A 22,461-nucleotide genomic window follows, 5' to 3' on the forward strand; every position below is an offset into this window, starting at 1 on the left:
GAATGACCTTCTAGAGATGTTCCAAAGAAAACAACCTTTCTCCTCTGTCACAGATGAGATGCTTTCTTGGACAAACAGAGCCCAGTGCTGATTGTTCTATAATGTACTCCCCGCCTACCTTTCCAGCCTTGCAAAATACTCACTTTCGCCAAGCAAAAAAGAGCAGCAACTGCCCAGGATGGACTTCAGTCACAGCTGGGCAGGCTCTGGTTTCAAAAAGCACAGATGCATTACACCTATCCTACTACATCAGTAAAAATAAGATTTTTCTGCATGATTGCCTACTCCCTTAGCTAAGCCTGAGCTTCACCTTATTGACTAGAGTGCATACAATATAATCGCATGATTAAATTTCACTATGTATAAAATGCTATTTGCTTCACACTTCAAAATTTGGAAGAAAGGAAGATGTTAAGGAAGGATGAGGCTGGATAATACATACACTCACGGAGCACAAGTCTCCAGGCAAACCACTTCAGATAAAAGGCAGCATTTGACCTAGGTTCTAACAATGGGGAAAGAAAAGAAGTGCTGAAAGCATCTTCCCAGATTTTGGATGGGGAGGTATTAATATTCTGCTCCAATATACCTCTAGCTCAGATTTTCTTTGGATGGAAGAATCCTGCTAATACTTTGTCCAGTGGCTTATGAATATCATGAGTGTTCTGCCTTTATTTGCATGCAGCCATTAAGCAAACTTATTTGCCCACACGTAAATGTTCTCATGTGCATATAGGAGGTGCAAGCCTCTGCGTGCGTAGTCTTAAGAAACCCTTTCCAAACCCATTCTTGAAAACTGTATTAAAGAACATGAGCACTACAACACAAAGTTATTAAAATACAGAAAATGTGGGCATTACAGTCGCCAGGCAACCTTAAATAACCTTCTGCCCTTTTGCGTGTGCGCTGTAACACAGGCTGCCATGTCAAGACCTGATGCTATTTATTTTCCCGGCGAACTCTTGCAGGCACTGCCCAGGCAATGAATGGGGGCTGTGTAGTGAGGCAGGCTGTGGGCTGCCCAGGCTCCCTCGTCATGCAGAAGCCAGAGGTGCGGAGCAAAGCAGATGGGGAACTGCAGGGAGAGAAAGAAGGACCTTACAGTTAGACCAGCTGAACGATACCCTGGAGAACTGGACTGTGCCTTTACAGGAAAGCCCATGAAATGGCAGGAAAGTCAAGGCAACAATATCTTTCCAGGTGGTCACTCACTGTGTGTTCTCCGGGCTCAGTCTGAGGCATGTGGGGTCTGGTTTGCAGGACTGATGTCCATCACAGCCGTGGCTGCGCAATCAGAAACGTATGCCGGCTGTACCACCAAGGCTTAGCACTCTGGGAACTCAGGTTGAGGGTATTTTCAAACTGCGCATCAGAATTAGTGGAAATCCTTATATTTATGTTTTCTGCTTTCAGATTGTATCCTTGAAAGGGGAATTATAACACCATCATAACCGATAACTATTTATTTATGATACTTTTACGGCAGTAAGAGGGTTTGCGTAAGAGTCTCCAAACTAATAAATACTATTAAAATAAACGGTGAAGAAAAGCGTAATATTATATTCATTGCACACTGAAAACAAATATTAAATAAATAAAGACATAATGAATGAGGAAGACAAATTAGCAGCACCCTTTCAACAAGCCCTTTATTATTCTGGGCAGTGAATGAAACAGCAACAGTGTGGGAGAAAACACAAACACACAACCAGAGCCAAGCAGAGGGCATAAAAGAAAGGAGGGTGCAGAGGAGCCGCGCTCAAGCAAGGAATGGTGCCAGACGGGGAATGTGGCGAGACAACAACGCCAGCGCCCTGGTCACAACTCTCTGCTGAAAGGAGGATGCCCAGTCCTCCGAGCGCAGGGGCAGTTGTTGGACGCCGCTGTCACTTCCTAGGATGGGAAACGGTGAGCCAGGCTGACCCAGAGCACAGCACGCACCTGAAGTCACGTGCAAGTTCCTGGCCAACAGCAAATTTCTCACATCCCCTTTGCGTGTACAAGTGCTTGCGATACTCAGCCCTCTGGCCCAGCGCTCTGTTTACTGCCCTGAGAGAAAGGAGTGGAAACCTCTCCTGGGAGCCAGGAGAGCTCGTGGAGAGCTGTACCTGCCATTCAAACAGGGGCTGCAAGACGCGCACAAGGGGCAGAAGGAATGAGACTGTGTCGCAGTACCTCTGACAGCCCCTTCCAAAAATCCTCTTCCAAAAGGCAATGACAGAAAAGCAACGTCCAATGCTCCTTGAAATAAAGTACTGCCTGTGCAGGGGAAAAGCCAATGGTTTAGAATAAAATAATGAGATTTGCTAAACACGGTTTTCTTACCAGGTAGCTTCTGCATGAGGATTGTGGCAAGCCAACATTGTGGCAAGTCCCCCAGACAACCTCAGGGTCACCGGGATGTGGCAGCACCATCCAACCCCACAAGCCCCTCAAGCTAAGCTCTCCTCCAGCAGCTCTGGGGAACAGCCTCCTTCAGAGGCAGGCGCACAAGCCTCTTTGATCTCCAAGCTCTGCACCTGGAAAAACAAGCCTTTCTCTTTTTCTCCCCACCCCCTGCCAAGAGAGAAGGTCCTTGAAACCAATTGATTTGTCCACTTTCAAAGCCTTGTTCTCAGGTGGGGGTATTGTCTTTCTGCTCATTCTTTGGCCTTAGCATCCACTAAGCATGACTCAGTGTGTTTGCAGAGGAAAGCGTTACAACTCAAAGTGGCTCGGTCACACATCATAGCCAGACCACAATGGTATTTCAGCGCTCCCGATCATGCTTATCAGCGCTGTTAACGGCCATGCAGAGCAATTTGGCATTTTCAAACCTCTAAGTACTTCTGCTCTGCAAACCTAATGCTTGCTTAATAGGACTTTAAGAAACGAAACCCCTTTAAAGAGGGTTTCTTCATCCTTTCATTTATATCTTGCATTAATTTAACCCTGAGTGTTTCAATTTAATGCAAATGCAGGTCTCTGTCACCCAGCAGCCTACGCTTCTTTAGCTGATGGAGTTTAATGACATTCACTTGACTACTCTTCCCTGGTACAAAGGGAGGAGCTGCCTTTCTCTTTTGATTTTGCTTCCTAGAAATCAAAGGCTGAGACATTTTGCCTTATCTGCCCTGAACTGAACCAAGCAACAAGGTTTATCCATACCGTCCATCTGAGCGGAGCGGTTGTTCAGCCACCATTAATCAGTATGCAGTTCGGACAAAGGGTACGATCCATCTCATCAAACTTCAGGCCCCTAGAGCTGGGCCAGTAATGCTTGCTTCCCTTTGGAGCCTGTGGGAACAGATCCTTCGAGAAAACAGTCCAAGGCAGACACCTAAACCAAACCAGATCTACCGCTCCCTCGAACAGCCTGGCTTCCTCCACGTGCTCCCCAGCAAGCTCCAGCTGGACGCAAACTGCTCCAACTCCAACAGCGGCGACCTAAACACCACAGGACAGCAACAGCAACGTGGGAAACAAGCACGTTTTGCTACACACAGAAGTTGCCTGGATTCAGTCGGTATCTTTTCTAGTGGAAGGGGTCAGTAAGAAGAGAAACACTCCAGGAAGATGCTGTTGCCCATGCCTGCACCTTCAGCGGGAGCGAGCATGTGACTCCACAGCCCTTTATCACATCCTCGTGACACTAGCTATCACAAAAGCCAATTCTGTCAAGTGTCGTGTTTGTTCTCATCACATAATCAAGATAGTTGTAGGCAGGAACAGATTCCCGTCTAATTAAGTTTGATCAGACTTGAGCTTTTTCCCAGACAGATGCACTTTATAGCCGTCTCAGCATCATGGTGGTATTTACTGGGAAACGCAAGCGCTCCATTACCATAAAAGCAGGCAGTTTAAAATTAGCTGCAGATAACTCAAAATGACTGCTTAGAGCACAAACGTAATTTTCTGAAAGGGGTTATTGGTTCGGAACATGATGCACTGCACTCACGATCTGTCATGCCTCATTACTTCAGACCAAGTAAGTCGGGCCAGTGTAACTATATACATTGCGGTGAGCTAGAGACTCTCCTCAGTGCCAAGTTCTTTTAAGATGCTGCCTTCCAGGCTGTAGTCTTAATAATAATAATGCAAAAATGGGTTTGATAATAGCTTTTTTAAGTCCTGTGGCCTATTTACAGGTTAAATGGAATGAAATTTTTTTAATAGCTCTTAAAGCACAGCTCTGCTTCTGAGAGCGATTCAACAGGAATGGAATCAATTGACTGAAAAGTTTTGTGCCTGTAAGCTTTCAAATATCACTTCAGAGATTTAAAGAAATAGGTATTATAGCAGCTTTGCATGTTCAACGAAGGTTCAGAAGCTCTTTGAGCATTTATTTGACTTCCAGTAGTAATTTCTGAGCATCTCATTTGGTTAGGCCACTGCAAACCAAAGTAAGGCAAGCATGCCCCCGATTTGCATCGGAGGAGATTAGCCATATTTGAACGCAAGGAAACTTTGTTCTTTCCATCTTGTATCTGCCTATCTAACTCCATCCACCTCATAGAGTTTGGGAACTTGGATTACAACGCTGTAATCTTCACTAGGTCTCTGCTGATCAATTTATTATTTGTTATAATTAAATCATTAGGAATGTGACAATGCATACAAGGAGGACTAAAATTCAGCAGACATCCTTTGACTGTGCAGGGTCAGGGTAAAAAGCACTACAAGCTTACTTTTGTCCTTAAAACAAGAGGCTTTATACCCTTCTTGTGACTTAAAATAAAAAAAACAACCCTGAAAAACTTGCATCATTTTTATGGTTACTTTGAAAAGTGGGAGTATATTTCAAGCATTTATTAACCAAATTAAGCATATGCAATTTAAATTATGCTTCCCTTGTCTTATTAACATATTAATGAATATAGATCAGCCAGTTAAACTAAAAATATATCACAGATTTGCATGTCTGATTATCTTTGTGGAGTTCTGCAACTGACAATTTAGAAGGAGGACAGAAAAAAACCCACCTTGTGTCAAGGTCTATGCAAAATTACAGCTTAGAGAGGTTTCTTAATCAAAGGGTTGTTTTGTATCTTTTGTAAGCTAGAATCTCTTTCTAAATGAAGAGGACTTGCTCTTGGAATTATGTTCAAACTAGTCATTTCCTCAACTTCCAAAGCAGTAAATAGGACAATGATGTCTTAACCGAAAGCACTGCCAGTGATCTCCTCCCAACAATCTCCTTTCAAAGAAAATCAGGGAAACTTACGCTTCAACACACTGCCTCAGTATTTTCAAAAGAAGCAAAAAAAAAAAAAAAAAAAAAAAAAAAAAGGAACAGAGGCAGGCAAGGAAACAGGGAAAGCTATTCTGATGATGAAATTGTTGACAGTAGTCAACTTCTTGTAACCACTGAATAATAAAAAACACCAACAAAACCCCAAACAATGAACCAGTTTATTTATTAAAGCTGTGACTAAGTCAGAACTCACTTGAACTCACTTGCTGCTCAACTGTACTCCTTGCTGTTCCCAGACTTCTAGCATCACTCCAGGCAACTCAGCCAAATTTGTGGTTCGGCTTGCTGTATTTCCCCACCTAACACTGGAGAAAATAATCAGACAAGCAATAGGAAAAGTATTTCAATCCTGTTTCTTGTTAATGACTGTCACGAATGTAGGTAGCTAGGAAATTTTCTAGAAACAAAGAATACTAACACTGCTAAAATACCAAGATTCCTCTGTTCTTGCAATCTTAGCAGGTTCCCACCTCCAGATACCACTTTAGATCATTTCCAAAACAGATACCTTTTCCACTCTTCTGCACATTAAGTCTACAATATCAAACTCATCCAACAGCTGTGTCTCTCATTTTCTATTCCTCCTCCGTTCTTTGAAGAGAAGCTAGCACTTTGGAGAGGTTACCCTTAGTGCTCAGGGAAAGGTGTTTTACTTTTCATGTTCAAGAGTCCACTAGCTAGGATTTAAAAGGCATGATCCTTTGAACACGTAAGTTTAAATGAGCACTTCTTTCACGGCAGGGCAGAGTTCTCCATTCCTTTTGCTCAATTTTACCTCCACCCTGTCCCTTCAACAAACTGATCCAGTCCTAAAACAACTTGGTGGGGAAAAAAAAGGGTGGGGAACAAAAAAAATTCATTTGGACTCAGCCATTCTGAGCTCTGTAAATGCCTAACTACCGGGGCAGCATGCTGGTGAGAACAAGTAACAAAAGGTCCACGCTGCTGCAAGAAAACGACCTGTAACCCAAAACTACCACCCAAGACCCATGTGTGATTTTCCGTGGCAGTTCTGTTACTGCCTTCCTTTCAGTCTATGTTTTTAACAAGATGAAACAAAGGCCAACGTACTAAGGTGCACCTGTAACACAAATCCATTTAATACGGAGGTAAGCGAACATGCAAATGGAGATGAAGTATTTGAGCTTCTCTGGTGCAAACTCCCACCAGCCATCTGCAGAAAAGCTGACCTATACACCACAGAAGCTGGTATCTGCAAAAAGAGCCTTGTTTCCTACAGTCTTCGTTCACTCCCTTGGGAAGGGGCGTAAGCCTCTCCCAGAATTTCTTTGCTGGCACCTAGAAGCCCCGAGGTACCACTGCCAGTAGTACACAGTGACAGCAGCAAGAGCATCTGCAGCGGGAATGAGTTTGCTTCTGTACAAACACAGCGGGGTAGTATTCCAAGCATTTCACATGCTGATTAACTACATCTCTGAACAGGGAGCTCATAATACCTCAGAGTTCATGCTCAGTTACTGATTGCCAGGGACAGTTTTGTACACCAGCAAATTCCAGCAGCTACCAGTGAAATCACTCAGTTAAGAGATTTTGTAAATGGAATGATAAGAAGAAAAGGAAGGAAAAAATAGTGATGCTTACCTTTTTCTCATTTTTAACTAGGACAAGACACACAAGTAGAAGCACTAGAAGGACAGAAAGCCACTGCTTGCTAGAAATTAGCAGAGAAGTATCTCTTCCGTAAAAAAATTACACTGCAAACTGCCTACGAATTGCATTCTCCTGTTGCCCATGCCTTCTGCTGCCTGATGTATTAATAGAACTGTTCATCACGTGGGAATTCAATTTGTGAAGAAAGGTGAAAAACAAAGCTGCTGGCAGATAACATACAAGCTGCTCAAAAGAAATGATAGAGGTTCGCTCTTCCCTCAGAAAAACCCTAATACATGCAGAGAAACACGGCAAGTTTAACGGTACGGTTTGCAGCGGTCTTGCTACTGGGCTGTGTTGATTTTTTTGTCAGATCAATTCTTGCACAGTCAAAGCTTTTTTGAAGACTGTATATATATATATGTATATATATTTAGACAGAATAAAGATAATCCAAGGGATGAAGCAGCAAAGAAGGGTGTAAGAGACAAGTGTTTCTCCCCAGTTATGGGCTAGCTGTCCAATTTTGTATCTTCTGATACCTTCTCCCACAGCAGCTCTTGCCAATTAAAACAAATTAAGGAAGAACTTGTTCTTATTTACACCCTGAACACTAATATTCACGGCTCTCAAGAGAGACCATGACAAACCTGGAAGTATCTCCAAGGCATTTTTCAGCAGCAATGTGGCACAGTGCCAAGAGTGGGAAGGCTGGCCAATTGGCAAAATACAATTTAAAATTTATTTGGCCAGGCTAGGCCTGTAAAAACAAGATGCTTTGTCAGCCAATGCAGTGGGCAGTGATGTTCATAACAACTCCTTTTTTTTTTTTTTTTTTTTCCTCCTGAGTTTTCTAAGAACAAATCACTTGGTAATGTTGGCATTCCGGTTTTTTGAAGAACACAGATGGCCAGCAACACCAGAGGGAAGAAACAAAGAAGCCAGTCATTTTGATTTGCTGTATAGAGGCTCTCCAGCAATGAAGTTCCCCCTTTTTAAAATGTTTTTTGAGAATCAAGCAAAACCTGTGACTCCTGTTAAAAAGAAGCTAGTGGAGATTACAATTTTTGTCCTTCAACCATGTTCCCCTTCCTTGAAGGCCTCCTGGGGTAAACATATTGCACGTAAGATATTTATCCCAAGGGAAGTTAATTCAGAAAACAGAACAGAGTCACTTTCACACGCAAACTACGTGCTGCTGGTTTTACAAAAGGTAGGCAGTACCAAAAGAAATAACTAACTCCTGTGTATTTTACCCCAGGAGGCCAAACACCAGCCACGCTCCCTCTGAGTCCTCAGCAGTTGGCAACATGGCAGCAAACAGACCCAATTTTTGTGTTGCACAGTTGCTTTTTAATAAGCCAGGAATCGACGACATCGGCCAAGCGTGGTCCCCTCTACCTCCTGCCCTAGGCTTGGTATTAGCGAATTGAGAAATGGTGGTATTTTTTAATCAACTTTTCCTTTTCAGTTTCATCTCACCTTCTGTGAATCTCCAAAGACCTTCCACTTCATCCATTAAAGCTCCATCTTTCCAAGCCTTACACTACGTTTCGCCTCAATTAAAGCCTGGTTTTGCTGCAGCAGGGCTGAGCCTCTAGCTGGTTGGTAGACGTGGGAAATGCAGAGCTGCTTCTCTACCCTCTGGCATCAACCCAGGCCAGGCCACGTGCTCCAAGGAAGGGAGAAGTGCTGACGAGGCGTTTGAGAGCAAGCTCATACAGCCAAACGGTGCCAGTCTGCACATGGCATTTTGTGCAAAAGCAATGCCTCAATTCGCACGTTTGCCACCGGTCCATGGTAGTGGGGGACTGCACAGACAGCAGAGTCGCCTGTGATTATTTACACAACAGCAGTAGTGCGAGCGGCACATTGAAGCTGCTCTGCCAACCTGCCTCAAATCGAGCGATCCCTTTGGTGATGGGGGCTATGCAACCTAGGGTCTCCGAATTACCCACTTAACGCAAAGTGATAATGAAGCGCCAGAAACTCACAGGCGTCCTCTAAGCTCATTAGTGACACAGGCACTTTCTTGTTAGAGAACAGAGCCAGAGCTGTGGAGGTTTTGAAGCCCAACAGCCATCTTTTGCACCCAGCCTCTGCAATGTGTACTCTTTAAATGCCATCAGCTTTTTTTGCCACCCCCCAAGCCCCTTCCAGCATCATGGTTCCCAAACAACTGCTCTCCCTCCACTGAAAACAAACTCCCAACCCAGAAGTTCATGCATTCAGACTGAACTAAAGCACAGAGTACAAAAGCAACAGGAACATGCTCTTAGCGCAATCTTCCACGTGCGGTTTAGTGACTAGAGAAGGAACTGAAATGCACACAACGACTAGATCAAATCAACAAGGAGCATGAAACCACCTGCTTCACCTGAAAGTCTGCGGGCCAAATGCTCAGGTCTGTTGTGGCAGAGACCCTGACTGCACGTCTGACTGCAGTGACTTTATCCAGCTTGAGTCCTGAAGATCTCAAAGTGTGGACCACCACAAACTCTCGAGGTGACCTACCCCAGCACTGCAGGAATGGCAAAGAAAAGGTTGAAAAGTTAACAGAAATGCTTTCAGTAGGGGAGCCAGGATAAGGATTGAGGGCTGTTAGCTAAGGATATGTTCCAAAAGTGTACCAACCACTTCTGGTGGCAAGGGAGCTAGGAGAAAACGAGCAGGAGGACTTTCAGAAAAGCCACAAGCAGACAGAGACAACCTAAGGAAGATAAGAAGGAAGAACAGGTCTTTCTGACTAACTAGTAAATGTATAGCATCAACTCCAGACAAAAAGTGGAACCGAGTGATAAAATGCACTTGCTGGAGACAAGTCTGTTGAAGCCAGCTGCCCTTGTCCCAGCCTCATCACAGTCTGTGTCCCAAGGCTGCAAGAGATGGCTCTGGAAGGTGTTTCATCAAAGCTATGCAACATTTTACTGTTGCAGGAGGATGTCTGGTTACAAAATCCTCACTGATCGCATGAGATACATAACTGATGGCAAGTTCCCTACTATAACGTCCCAAGAACTCAACGTATTTTCTGAGAAGGTAAAAAATTTCAAGTGTCTGGGACTGAAACTGAATTTAGGCAGATGAAAGGCAGTAAATATGCGTCGTTATGGTAACAACCATCTTCATACAGCTCACCTTCAATTAACCCAGAATTCTCCTCATAATACCCTGAGCTCAGCAACAAACAAACATATTTGTGTCTCACAAGTTGTTCTGTTCAACTACTTCAGCAAGTCCAGTTCCAGAGTAAAAACAGTTGACAAGGAATGTATGTGCGTATGTGCCTGCACACACGGCACAAATAAACAGGGACGGGAACTATTAGTATCACTAATTGTAGAATATCCTTGCTTTGTATAAGATGAACAGATGGCGTGCTCATGAGAAAACTTTGTCAAATATATACAGTGGAAAAGTGACAATTCAAGTCAAGACAGTTATTTGGTATCTCAAATTAATGCTCTTATCTCCGTAACATGCTACACTTAAAAATCCTAACAGCCACAAATAGCAAAATTCTCTTCTTGCTCCCCAAATTTCACTTTGCTTTCAGGAGAAGGTGACAAAAATTGAACTCTCAAAGCAAAAGACTACAGAGAGTGCCATGCAGAGGACTAAGGAAATATCTGAGTTAAGTCAGTCAACTGTGTTCTAGTTTTCCCTGTGCTGAGTGACCTGTTGCCCTCTGGTTTTTATTTGCTTTTGCACTGGCATTGCCTTATGTAACTGTTCCCTCCAGCTCATAAATTTCCAAGGTGAACAAAAGCTCAAGTGATTACATTCAGCTTGGCCACAAAGGTGATTTTTTTCCACTCACTTCTACTTACCGGGTTTTATATTTTTAATCACATGAAAGTATTAAGCCCATTGAGGTTAAGTTGATCGATTCGGCTTCTAAATGCCTGCGCTTTCCCATTTTTGCCTGGGACAGTATTTCTGATAATGTTAATAACTACAAAGATTAAAATGGATTAAGGCTGGAAAGGAAAAATGGTTTGGCGGTTGTTTTTCCTTCCCCTTCGCAGGCCAGGCTGCGCTTATTTTGGTTTGAGTACTCAGGACTGCTTTTCATCTCCCTATGCATCGCTTTGCCCACACTGACATCCTACAAAAGGCAGTTTGTCTTTCCAGAGCAGTTCCTACATAAAAAAGACTGAAAGTCCATTATCTGAAGTCATTTGCAGTGATAGCTCTGAAGCAGCCTGACCTGGAGTCACAGGGAGGCAAAAGCAAGCGCAGCCATAATCCTTCCTCCCCATAGCATGAGTCTGCTCATGACGTTTTCTTGATCTGACCTTTCTTCAGCGGTGAAAGCTATCGCTGGAGATAACAGCAGCCTAGGGAGACCAAGAGACCCATGCTTACAAAAACGTGAAAACACCAACAGATCCTCGGCAGCATTCAGTCTGTAATCCTAGCAAGGTAATGAGATTTACAGAAGCTAAATCCTAAGATTTTTTTATTACACTGTGACAGCATGTTCAATTTTAATACTTGTCAACGTGCGTGAATTCAGCTTAGCATTTGCTTATAGCACAGTCGATACAAACTTCAACCTAAATTTGTGTAGAACATATATAATTAACAAGTCAGAAACAATTTTGACCTCCCCAAAAGTATACTTTTGAGACCTACTTCACTCCTTCCCAGAACATTAAAAGAATTAAACCTTCATAGCCATACAAACTAAAATGAAATGACATTTCAAGCTCCAGACCTTTGAAATCCTGATGAAATCTACCTCCTACATGTAGCATGTGGCAATTGTCTATGTTCATTAAGAATTCTTTCTGCACCTGAATTAACAGAATTATTACCTGAATTATTATTATTTTCTCTGAATTACCAGGGTCTGGAGGCAGCCGCTAGCAAAGAGCGGATGTCATATACCTACGGTAAACTGATTTTTCATTATCGGGTGAGTTCTTGCACAGGCAGAAGGTCACTATTGAGGAAGTCCTTTCATCAGAAAGTATTTCTCCCATGAAAACTGTGGCAAGAGTCTAAAGCGACAATCAAAATATATTCAGAACTAGCAAATATTTAGCTTTTAGTATTTGCTATATAGTAGTATTTACCTAGTGTATACTATTAAGTAATTTTTATGACACCTCTGCCAGGCAGATGTTTTAGAAAAGGAAAGAGAAGAGGTATTTTTTAGGGAAAACGCCTCTCATCCATAATCCTGGTGCAATTTCCTCGGGTCTTTCTGGGAAGAATCCTGCAGTGGAATCCTAGACTTCGTATTAAATTAGGGCAGAAAATACTCCTGGCTCATAAAACATATTTAACATCCCACAGAACTAACCAAAGTGCTATTACGTGAATTACCAGTATCTTAAACATTGAAAAGACAGGCATGTGAAGAAAATACCCATCCTATAAAGAAGCTGAAGCATAAATACTCAGACTAATCTATAACATTTGATCGGCACTAGACATTAAACTGCAAAATACGTAACGCCGCAAGAAAGTAAAATTTCCTGGCAAATCGGCCCACAATACTAGCAGACAGAACACAGCCAAGGGAGGCTTGCTGCCCTTTCAGTCCTGGGGGTCCCAGAACTCCCGAAACTATTAAAGAAGTTTAAATATATCTTAATGCCAAGCCAGAGTGCAAAATCAATGCATTTATTTTCTATTAACGACAAGGTCAGATATAAACGTGTGACTGAAAGCTGCAGGTAACCTAACATTGCGCAGCAGCGACCCTTGGCCATAGGGAGCAACGTTGACGCAGCAGGGCAGGAAGGGCATGAGAAGGGCGACTCTCCAGCTCACTCCTGTCCCTCCCAGCAGCTTCGTGTCCGGTTGAAATGTCATGTCAAAACAGCTTTACAGTGATGCTCAGAGAGTGAGAACAAGATTTAAAAGGACATAAAGAAGGGGGCAGGGAGCTACAGATATTTTAAGGTAATGCCAGCAAGGTACAGAGATACAGGAGGAGCAAAGCGTTGTGCAAAAGGAAAGATGGGCTGTTCAGAAGGAAAGAATGAACTGGCAGTGTTGAGCACTGAATACCACAAACAGATGAAGGCAAATGTAGGTTAAAGTGCAACTGCTTTAGGATTTTATTTTTAGTCATATTGTTCAAGAAAATGGGTTTTCAAAGCACAGTACTTCATGGCTGGCATGGTCATTTCCCTTTAACCAGGATGTATAAAGACTATAAAAACCAGCATAAAGGGAACTTCAAATGTTGCTGTAAGACCTTTACTGAAGAACAAGCATTCAAACTGCAAGTTACAGATCCTGAACGAAACTTTCCAAAGTTTGGAGCACCAGTATTTCTTAATGTTTCTCATTAGAAGTGTTTTTAAGAGCACTTAAGAGAAAAGGGTTCATTTTTTTCCATTATCAGTAATGCCAAGGACAGTAAGAATTAATGCATGCAAGCTGTAATGGATTCTCAAAGCCAGAAATATCTCTCACATCAAAAAACATAATTGAAATTTGACAAAATTCATGTAAACATGCTAGCACTTATGAAGCAGTCACTTCAAATTCCCCATTTCTAGGCATGTTAGGTCTTATACAGTCTTTCCATCACGAAAGATTTTAGTGATTAAAATTCAGAGATAACAAGCAGAAAGCAAGGTTACTTATTGAAGCAGAGGCAGCAGAAACTCCACCACCCTGTCTGGTCTTCTGCGGCGCAGACATCTAAATCCAGTCTAGAGACCCAGAGAAGAACCAGAGCAACTTTGAATTCTGGAAAGGTACATTTTCTGCAGAGAATCTCTTTGCTTCTGTTGAAACGTATGAAATATTAATGTCAATTCATTACACATCAATGCATTTGTATACTCCCCTGTTATCAAGTGTCTAAATGAAAACAGTCTGTTCTGAATAATTTACTCCTGAATCATCAGCCAGCTTTCTTCTGCATATCCAGATCTTCAGTATTCGCCAAATCACATCTATGACTGACAACCTTTTAGAAAACACATTCTCGCCGTTTAGTGTCAGAAAGGTACCAGCATGTGTTTGTTTGATGTGCTACAAAACCTGGTATTTAGAACAGATAGCAGTGAGCTAATGACAAAGTAAAAATACATATAAAGGGTATAAAAACTTGATGGTTTAAGTTTGCGGGCTGGATCCAGCATACAAGAACATGTTGCTCAACCTCCAGTAGTAGTCTCTGCACCCATCCTTCCAGGAGGACACCAAATGCAGGAGGAGGCTGAGGGTTCGAAGAACTGTTCTAGGAACCCACTTGCTGCCCTTTCAGTCCTGGAGTTCCCAAAGCTCAGCCCATCACAGGAGCGTGTAGCCTCATACCGACTGCCTCAACCAAAAGCTTTTCAGCAGAGAACCTATTTAAACCAAAGCTAAAGGCTACGGGAAACCACAGCTCCTGACAATAAACGGTGATTTTGACTCAAGTGGTGACAATGCTAATTAACTCCATGATTTTTTCTGGAAGTACCAGTCTAATACCCTTACTTGAAGCAAGTGTCAGACTTGCTGACAGCTCACTACTGCCCTCAGCAAAGGAGGCAAAAGTTACATCTGATGGCTGTTGAAAAAAAAAGATTCACACAACCACTTCCCTTTGAAACATGAAGCTGCATTACTAAAATAATTCATTTTGGTTTTGTTGCGAGGCTCTTCGGTAAGAGAAACTGCAGCATCTCAGAAATGCGTATTCTTCCTTCATGTCCACATCTCCTTTCTGTCACTGCACAGGGTGGATGGAATACAAATGTATTTATGGACTGATGTTACCGTAATAATCCATTACTGGGGAAAAAACAACTTCAAAACAAGAGTCACTGACTACAGAATTCCCTTATGAAATACAACAGTGGTTCTGACTCAAGGATTCTTTTCTTTTAATGAACACAGGTATTTTTCCCATTTGCTCACTAATGTATTCAAACTTTTTTTTTTTTGGTAAAACTTTTTCCATTTGTTACTAATAGAATGTAATTATTTCCAATCTCAAGATCCTGAGCAGAAAACTCCACTTTTATGAGGCTAGGAAAAACCCTAAAACCACACACCATTATTAAATTGGCCACTGCAGAGATACAGGAGTGGAAGGCGGAGGGTCGGCACTTAGGAAGGATAAGCTTTCAGAGACTGAGAGGAAGCGTGGACTAACAGAGTAACTTTAATGATATACGTAGATAGACAGATAGATATAGTCTCTGTATGACCCCAATTTACTTGTACATTTATTTATTCTGGCCTTGGTATAGCCACAGAGTTTCAATTAAATCACGTGGTCTGCACAGGTATACTCCAGGTGCGTGCATGTACGTGTGTGTGTGTATGCCACGCACATTTTAGCTGTACCTAATCCAGGTACTCTTCTGCTACAAGCTGCTACAACTATGAAATGGATTATGAAATCCAAGGAAACTTGCTAAATGTTAATAGTTAACATCCCCAAATTAGCCCACGGTGTAAGTTGCAGTAGCTACTGATAGGAGATGACGTTGTAAGATTCACTAACACATTGCAGAGGAAAAAGATACCAAACTGAAACACATTTCCTGTCAGAAAAATACAGATAAACAGAAGATGGGAAGTCATGCCTTTAGTTGTACATCCATATGAAATATAAAGATTAAAAAAGAAATGCAGTGTTCAGCACCAATAGAGCTATATCTGTTTCTCTGGCAGATAAGACCAGATTATATAATGTGACTGGTAATAAAGACGTACTTGCAATATGAAAATAGACGTTATGCAAGATAAAAGAGGAGTCTTTCCCCTCCTTTGTCCTAAAATGTCAGGGATGCTTGATCATCACAATTTGTGAACTTTGCTCTTTTTCTGCTTCTACGTTGCAGGTACTACCTAATTTCAGTATTTGATTAGGAAAAAAAGACTGATCAATTTTGCAGCACATGGAATACAAATATAATTTTAATATAACTGCTGGTTCAGCTGATTTTATGTTTGATTTCTACATCCTCAGATTTTCCAAGCTTAACGTAAAAAGCGCTGTCAAGACATATATGACGATATAAAACAAAACCCAAAACTGCATTCACCACCCAGAATGCATCTTTGTATCTAAAGATGGAGAACAAGTTCAAGTACATTAAAGACCTGGTGGTGAAAAATACACTGACTTGATTTGGATGCAGTGAACTCAGCAAAGGTAAAATGTCTCAGCATGTATGTAGATAAATCAGGTTTATATATTTTGCAAAAGAAAGCTTACCTGCCCATTTTTTCCCAGCTCCATCTCAACTATCGCAACAGGAGTGTTTATCTGATCAACGTGTCTTGACTGTGATTTCAGATCCACTCGCCAGCTCATGTTTTTCAAGACATTATCCCAACGGCTTTGGTTGATCAGGCTCTCATGGATCTTTAGTCGGTGGTTCTTCCAAAATTTTGCAATGACTGCAGCTTGATCTGATGTGATGCCACCTTGTTTTTTGGTTTGGGCAGTGAGAAAAGCCTCAAGTTGATTCAAATCCATGTCTGCTGAAGCAATCGACTGTAGGGAATATAAAAGGAGTAAAAGGGAAAAGCTTGCTCAAACATACAGTCTAGCAGAAGGTCACGTCTTTAGGGTTTTACAAATATTGGATTTTAAAGATATAGTGCAAATAAATCCGGGTTATGGAAATAACCTGACAACTTTCATTAAAATGCCATTTGCAAGTGCCTGCAATCCCAGATCCTCAGACAGCCGGAGGGCAATGGATTGGGAACAGTGATGAGGGAACCGGGAGCGCCTTTGGGAATGCAGTATTGGTACAGGATAACAAAGAGAATTCTCACTGTTTCCCTGGCCCCTTCCCCCAGTATGCCCTAGGCATACCCAACTGGTCACTACTGGGAACACTGGGGGGCCAGGACCCTGCCATGATACTGCTGTTCTGATGGTCTATTAAACAGGAAAGCTGGGGCAAACGTGGCACGCGCCCGGCCAAGGCTGAAACAAGAGCGGAGACATGCCAGCTCCCTGCAACACCCGCAGCTTCACGGGCCACCCCAGCACCACAGACGAGGTAGCACAACCGGTACACGGTGCACCGGCGAAGCGGGGCCTGCAGCACCGGCCGCAGCGGCGTGTGTGTGCAGCGGTAAAGCGTGGGACTTCCCAGGGAGGGTCCATGTGCACGGAGCAATCCTTAAAAACGTGACTGCAGCTTCTTCCCACGCATCAGCGGACTCTGTCAGGGTAAACACTATGTTTGTGTTTTGCCAGGAAGCGTACGGGGTCCTTCGCTCCTCCTCCCTGCGCAGCAACAGAAATTATTCTTCCCAACTCCCTTTTTTTAATAGATTGCCAGTTTTCCCACCTAATTTTCCAAAACTGGTAATCCTACAGCCTTACATTTGCATCGCCCAACTGGCAATGCTTGCAAAATACGGCCATGCAGGGAGGGGAGGACAGGAGGCAGAGAGAGAGGAAACTGTGGCTGAGCATCCCCACCGCCGTTTCAAGCAGACGCTTCTGCTTCATTCTCACCCAAAATGGATGCAGCTTGTCTGAAACGAACGTGGCACCTCCAAGCACGCGCCAACGCGGAGCGCAGCAAGGTGAAGAGCGGTCAATGCTGCAACCTTTGGGATTGGCCTTCACTGCATTCTCCCTGACGTGGTATTCCTGCCGCCGTATTCCACGTGCTCAGGGAAACACCGATCTCGCTCTCGATAGCCAAGGGGGTGACACTGTGTGGCTTCTGGCCAGACGCACGCCGCGTGTTTCACGTCGCTCCTCTGCTAAACTGGGTAACGCTTACTTCAAAACAGGGGGTTGGCGCTCTGCGAGCTGGCCAAGGACCTGCTGCTTCATCGGCAGCCAACTGCAACTGCCAGCGGGGTGAGCTACCGGCCGGCTCTGCCGCCTGCCTCTAGACCAGGCGCGTCAAAGTATACACCATCGCAGCCGCATCAGCACTGATAGGCCTTTTTGAAATAAAACGGCAGGTAACAAGAAAGCACGAGAACGAAGGCCAAACCAAAGAGCTCGCGCATCACCCAAGTGACAGAACAGCGGCGGGTTTGCTGGTTCGAAGGGAGGGAAGCCGACACCAGGACGTGCTCAGCAGCCTTCGGCAGCCACCCCACCGCGTCCGCCTCACCTTCAGCGCTCTGCTCAAAAGGAAAAGCAAACCAGAAACAACACCCCCAGAAACCCCAACAAACAACTTGTGATCTACAACCATTAGCTGCCTTTTATCACCCACGTGTAAAATCTCTCTCCTGAAGCTTCTGTAATGTGTGTGTGAATATATATATTTATTTTTTTTTTCTTCTTAGAGGGATGTGCCACCTTCCCTAGCTCTCAGAATGGATTAGCAGCCATCTGTTACATGGCAGAGAAAAGAAATAGCAATCCACACTAGAAGTCACTGCTTGGCTGTATCAGGGTTCCAGCTTAATAGGAGCATCTGCCAATTTATTGTAAAATTTGAGATGCCTAGTGCACCGCTGTCTTTTCTACAGGGCATTCACCATGTCTGTATATATTGCTTCCTTTTATCATGAAGATATTTCACTTGAGGTAATTATCCTGTAATACCTAATTATGCCGTAAGTGAAAAAAGCACTTTTCATTTTCAAAGAAAAGCTATTTAGGCTGACAGTCCTTTCCTTCATCCACATCTTACATGAACAGGACTGTCCATTAACAGTACGGTGGAATATTTTGGTTTAGTATTTTTCGTAGCACTACATCTGTGTGGGGATCTGTTTGCGTGTTGTGTGACACTGGCTACTGCCTACATACACCTTTTGTGTTGTTTTATGGAACAGAGGAGGAACAGAGGTGAATCAACAACCCCAGACCCCAGCACCTTACGTAAGCTGTGTCAAGACTAAGATCAAGTTGAGATGCAGACTTTCTTCTCAGTTCAGCTGGGCAGAAAATTGCCTTCTGTTTTATTCCCGTGCAAAAACCAGGAACATAAACTGCATCCGCTGCACTGAACCAAGCAAAGGTGTTACGATGCAAATTCACTGGATCAAATAAACAGGTAATCCTTTTCTAGGCTTGATTTTTATAACCTTCAAACACTACACGCTTGTAATACCTCAGATTCTTTTTAACCTTACCCCCTTTGCAACAACTCTTTTGCAAGATGCAGCAAGATTTCTGGCGGTGCTTTGCTAAGCTGGAAAAAGACGCACACACAAAGTTCCTTATTGTGCTTGACACATGACATAAATTTGATTTTGAAGTGTATCTGAAAGAGGAAGCTTATGACCAAGCTTGCAGTTTTAAAGCATAAGGAAAACAGAACAATATTGCTAGGGCTTGTAACAGGGCAGTTATACTTGCCTGTTTGGCAGAGATCATCAACAGATTGACAATTAGTTAAGATCCGGTGCGGGCTACGTTTAAAAACTCTGTATGTTCATATAGTACAAGCACCCCGATACAGTTTGCTACCAAAACACTACCACGTAAAACAAAAGGAAGGAAACCATGTTCATAATTAACAGCCATTTATCTCTCTCTCACACACAGACACGTGTGCACATGTACGCATGATACGGATCACTTCATCCTGTACACGTAAACTGCTAAGAAACCGTAAGATAACTATGCTGTATTTTGGTATGCCACTATAGGCCATCGTTCAGACTAGAATCTCTCAGCTTGGAAATATGACAACTACTTAAAACCTCCTTTTTAAAAAAAATAACATGAATTTTAATTGGAAATGGATCAAACAATGAACGAGTTATACTTCAGTATAGCTGCATGAAGATATTAATGGAGATATATTTTTTTAAATTCCTCGGTAAAACCCACCAGCTATAAAACTTTTCAAGTCACCGAAGAACAGCAACTCATTTTAATATCCTTCTTCATCTTAACTTTGAAACATTTCACCATGGACAGGAAACCTGATACAAGTTACAAAGAATGAGAGCACAATTAAGGTCTTTGCTAGTCTTCCATCTCTGTTATTGTTACAAACAATATACAACTGTACAACTAGTTGTATACAACACCTATACAATTAATTCTTTAAACAAGCATAGCAGTTCTCCATTGCTCTTATGAATGGCCACAGTTAAATTTTTTACTTTTTTTAAGCTTGAGGAGATGTTTTAATTTAACTTGGCAAAAATTTATATTTCCAGTCATGTTCTGCCAAGCATTACAGTTCTTCCTATTACTTTTAACAATGCTCATTTGTTAGACAGAATATCAAATTATAGTGAATACACCTTATTGATATTTCTAGAGATTAATTTAAACTTAAAACATGAGTGGTTCTTCTGTGCTTATAACTAAAGACAGATAAAATATGTGAGTGTAGGTCTCCTCTCCTGCTTTTAAGCCCTAGGAGCTTCGGGTGAGCATTTGCCACCCCCAGGACAATGGCCAGCTGCTGCCCACCTCCCACACAGCGATAAAGATGGTTTCACTGCTGGAACAAACAACACACGCACACGTTAGCATTGTTAACTGCAAACTTCTCTGGACTTAAAGGTGTTGAAACCTGTTTTACCCATCAGCTCCTATAGCTGAATCACTGTCAGCATTGGTTCGAGAGGGGTACATCTTATTAATGCCAATTACTTGGTCCAGACAGACCTTAAAGTGCAGGATCTACTGCTGTACCTTGAGTCACTGCCAGTGACCTACAGCAGTATGTTATATAGACTTTACATTCTGAGCTAAGCGTGTGTACATGGAGATCCTGCCTTAGTTGTTTCCCACCTCCTCTCTTCAGCAGTCCTCAATAAGCATACTTTTGCAACGTATTGTCACAGCCCCCTTTCTATTTACATTCTGCCCCACCTCTATGCCATTCTACAGCACGTCGAGAAGTGCCGTAGCACTGAGGAAAAAAGGTTATGTAGGTCCTAATTCCAGTTTTTATTGGTAATCACAAATTATTTACTATTTCACCATGAAAATCTTCAACCAACAAAAAGCAAAAAACTTTTCTAAGAACGTACAGAATCACAGCTGTTCTATGCCAGTAATTTACATTACCGTGACTGTTCACTCAAGCGACTAAGTAAAAAAAGCCTGTTTTCAAAAAGAAAATCTGTAAGAGAACACCATTAGATATTAAAAATTTCCTCCCATTACGTACTTTGAGATTTGTTAAAATAGAAATATCTCCCTCCGTCCCTAGGAAGCACAGCTTACGGACAGCATGTCATACTACAAACACGCAAATTCTACCCTCAGCAGCTGGGCACACACCTGTCCTTCCAGAGGCTGGGCAGATGCTTCTGAACAAGAAACAGTTTTGGTCACACCGCCTTTTCCTTGTGTTCACCCTCAACACTTACCCACTATGTCTTCAAATATAATTCAGCCAATAAAAATATGACTTCAAATACTATTTCCTTAATGGAACAGTATTTGATAATCTGGAGAGTTTTGTATCGGCTTAATTAGATTCATTAGACATGTGCCTTAGTACACAGAACAGGAAAACAGACTTAAATTCATCATCTCTTCTGAGAAATAAAGCCCGACAAGCACGCAGTACTACTAAGAAATGACAATCGGCAAAACCCATCAGGAAAAAACTGACTTCATTTCCAGAAATAAAACGTTACTTGTCAACCACCCGGGACAAGCTCCAAGAGCTGCCCATGCCAGCATGTGTAGGCATTTTCGCCAGCTGACCCTCAACGCTGCAGGCTGCTGCCAGCCCGCAGCACAAAGGCATCACAAGCTCAGAGAAATAAACGATTCAGTGCCGCCTGCCTACTAACAAACTCGCCTCTTCAGGTTTTTGGGAGGCAGGGACGAGAGGCTAGTCCTGCATCACAGCCCTTGCCTTTTGGATGCTCTCGGAAATACAACCTTAAAACCATTCTCAGATGGTGGGAGCGCATGGACAGAGGCGGGGGCCAGCTGCAGACAGCAGGAACACGTCAAGGGACCCCACTCGGCCAAACCACTTTGATCACACAAAACCAATTCCTGTTTACTTCGGGTTACTAGGCATTTCTTCCTCTTACCAACCTTAGAAGAAACCTTTTACTGGATTTGGGGCAAATGGGGGGTGCCTGCTGCGTGCAGCTTTGGGGCGTGCGGTTTCTTTCCCCCTGTCTAAGAAGAAAGGCAACCCTGGGAGAGGTTCTCTGTCTCCTCATCTTTGGACGTAATGGCACGCACGGGTCCTAGTGACACTAAGCTATTTGCCAAAGTCAGCTCAGCATGTTCTTCTACAAATAGTAGCTTCAGACAGGAGGAATTTGAGAAGATCTCTGCAACCCTGTGGTTTCTGGGTCCTCCTTTGTAAGTATGTACTAACCAGAGTCTCTCCCAAGGGCTGCCGAGATACCCAGTCCTGTAATAAATGAGCTGTTCCCAGAGATGTTGCCTGGATATTAGTCCAGTAGACTTTCCCACGTTTCTGGAGACAGTGGAGGTTTTCAACTAGCTGGTAGGTTGTGCCTCACAAACACTGTTTATTAGAGTCCAAGAGCTCTCCTGAGAATTGGAATTAAGATAAAATTAGATGCAACAGCCTGTCTGTCTGCACTTGGAAATGGTGATCCATCTTTCTGAAAAAATCCGAAAGCTAAAGACTTCAACACCCCCCCCCACAAATTTGTAAGTCAGAAATCACAAGTGACCTTGACAACACATTTGGTATTTCTACATTGAAGTAGCAAGATTTTAACTAATCTTTAAGTCTCCATCTAATCCA

General features: G+C 42.8%; 1 protein-coding gene across 4 annotated transcripts in view; it reads right to left on the minus strand.

Annotated features, from left to right (window-relative positions):
• The window catches only part of COMMD1 (copper metabolism domain containing 1), a gene marked incomplete at its 5' end in the record, with an annotated part of 79,474 nt that overhangs the window by 42,442 nt on the left and 14,571 nt on the right, over positions 1 to 22,461 (minus strand). For 3 of the 4 annotated variants that reach the window (XM_080388615.1, XM_080388618.1, XM_080388616.1), the window contains one exon: positions 16,029 to 16,310. In XM_080388615.1, the coding sequence (XP_080244741.1) occupies positions 16,029 to 16,310 (282 nt within the window). Of the gene's footprint in view, positions 1 to 16,028; positions 16,311 to 17,291; positions 17,897 to 22,461 lie in introns of those variants that run through there. The other variant, XM_080388617.1, reaches the window with a different exon arrangement.

The sequence above is a fragment of the Falco punctatus genome (genome assembly GCF_963210335.1).
Source record: "Falco punctatus genome assembly, chromosome: 5".
NCBI lineage: Eukaryota > Metazoa > Chordata > Aves > Falconiformes > Falconidae > Falco > Falco punctatus.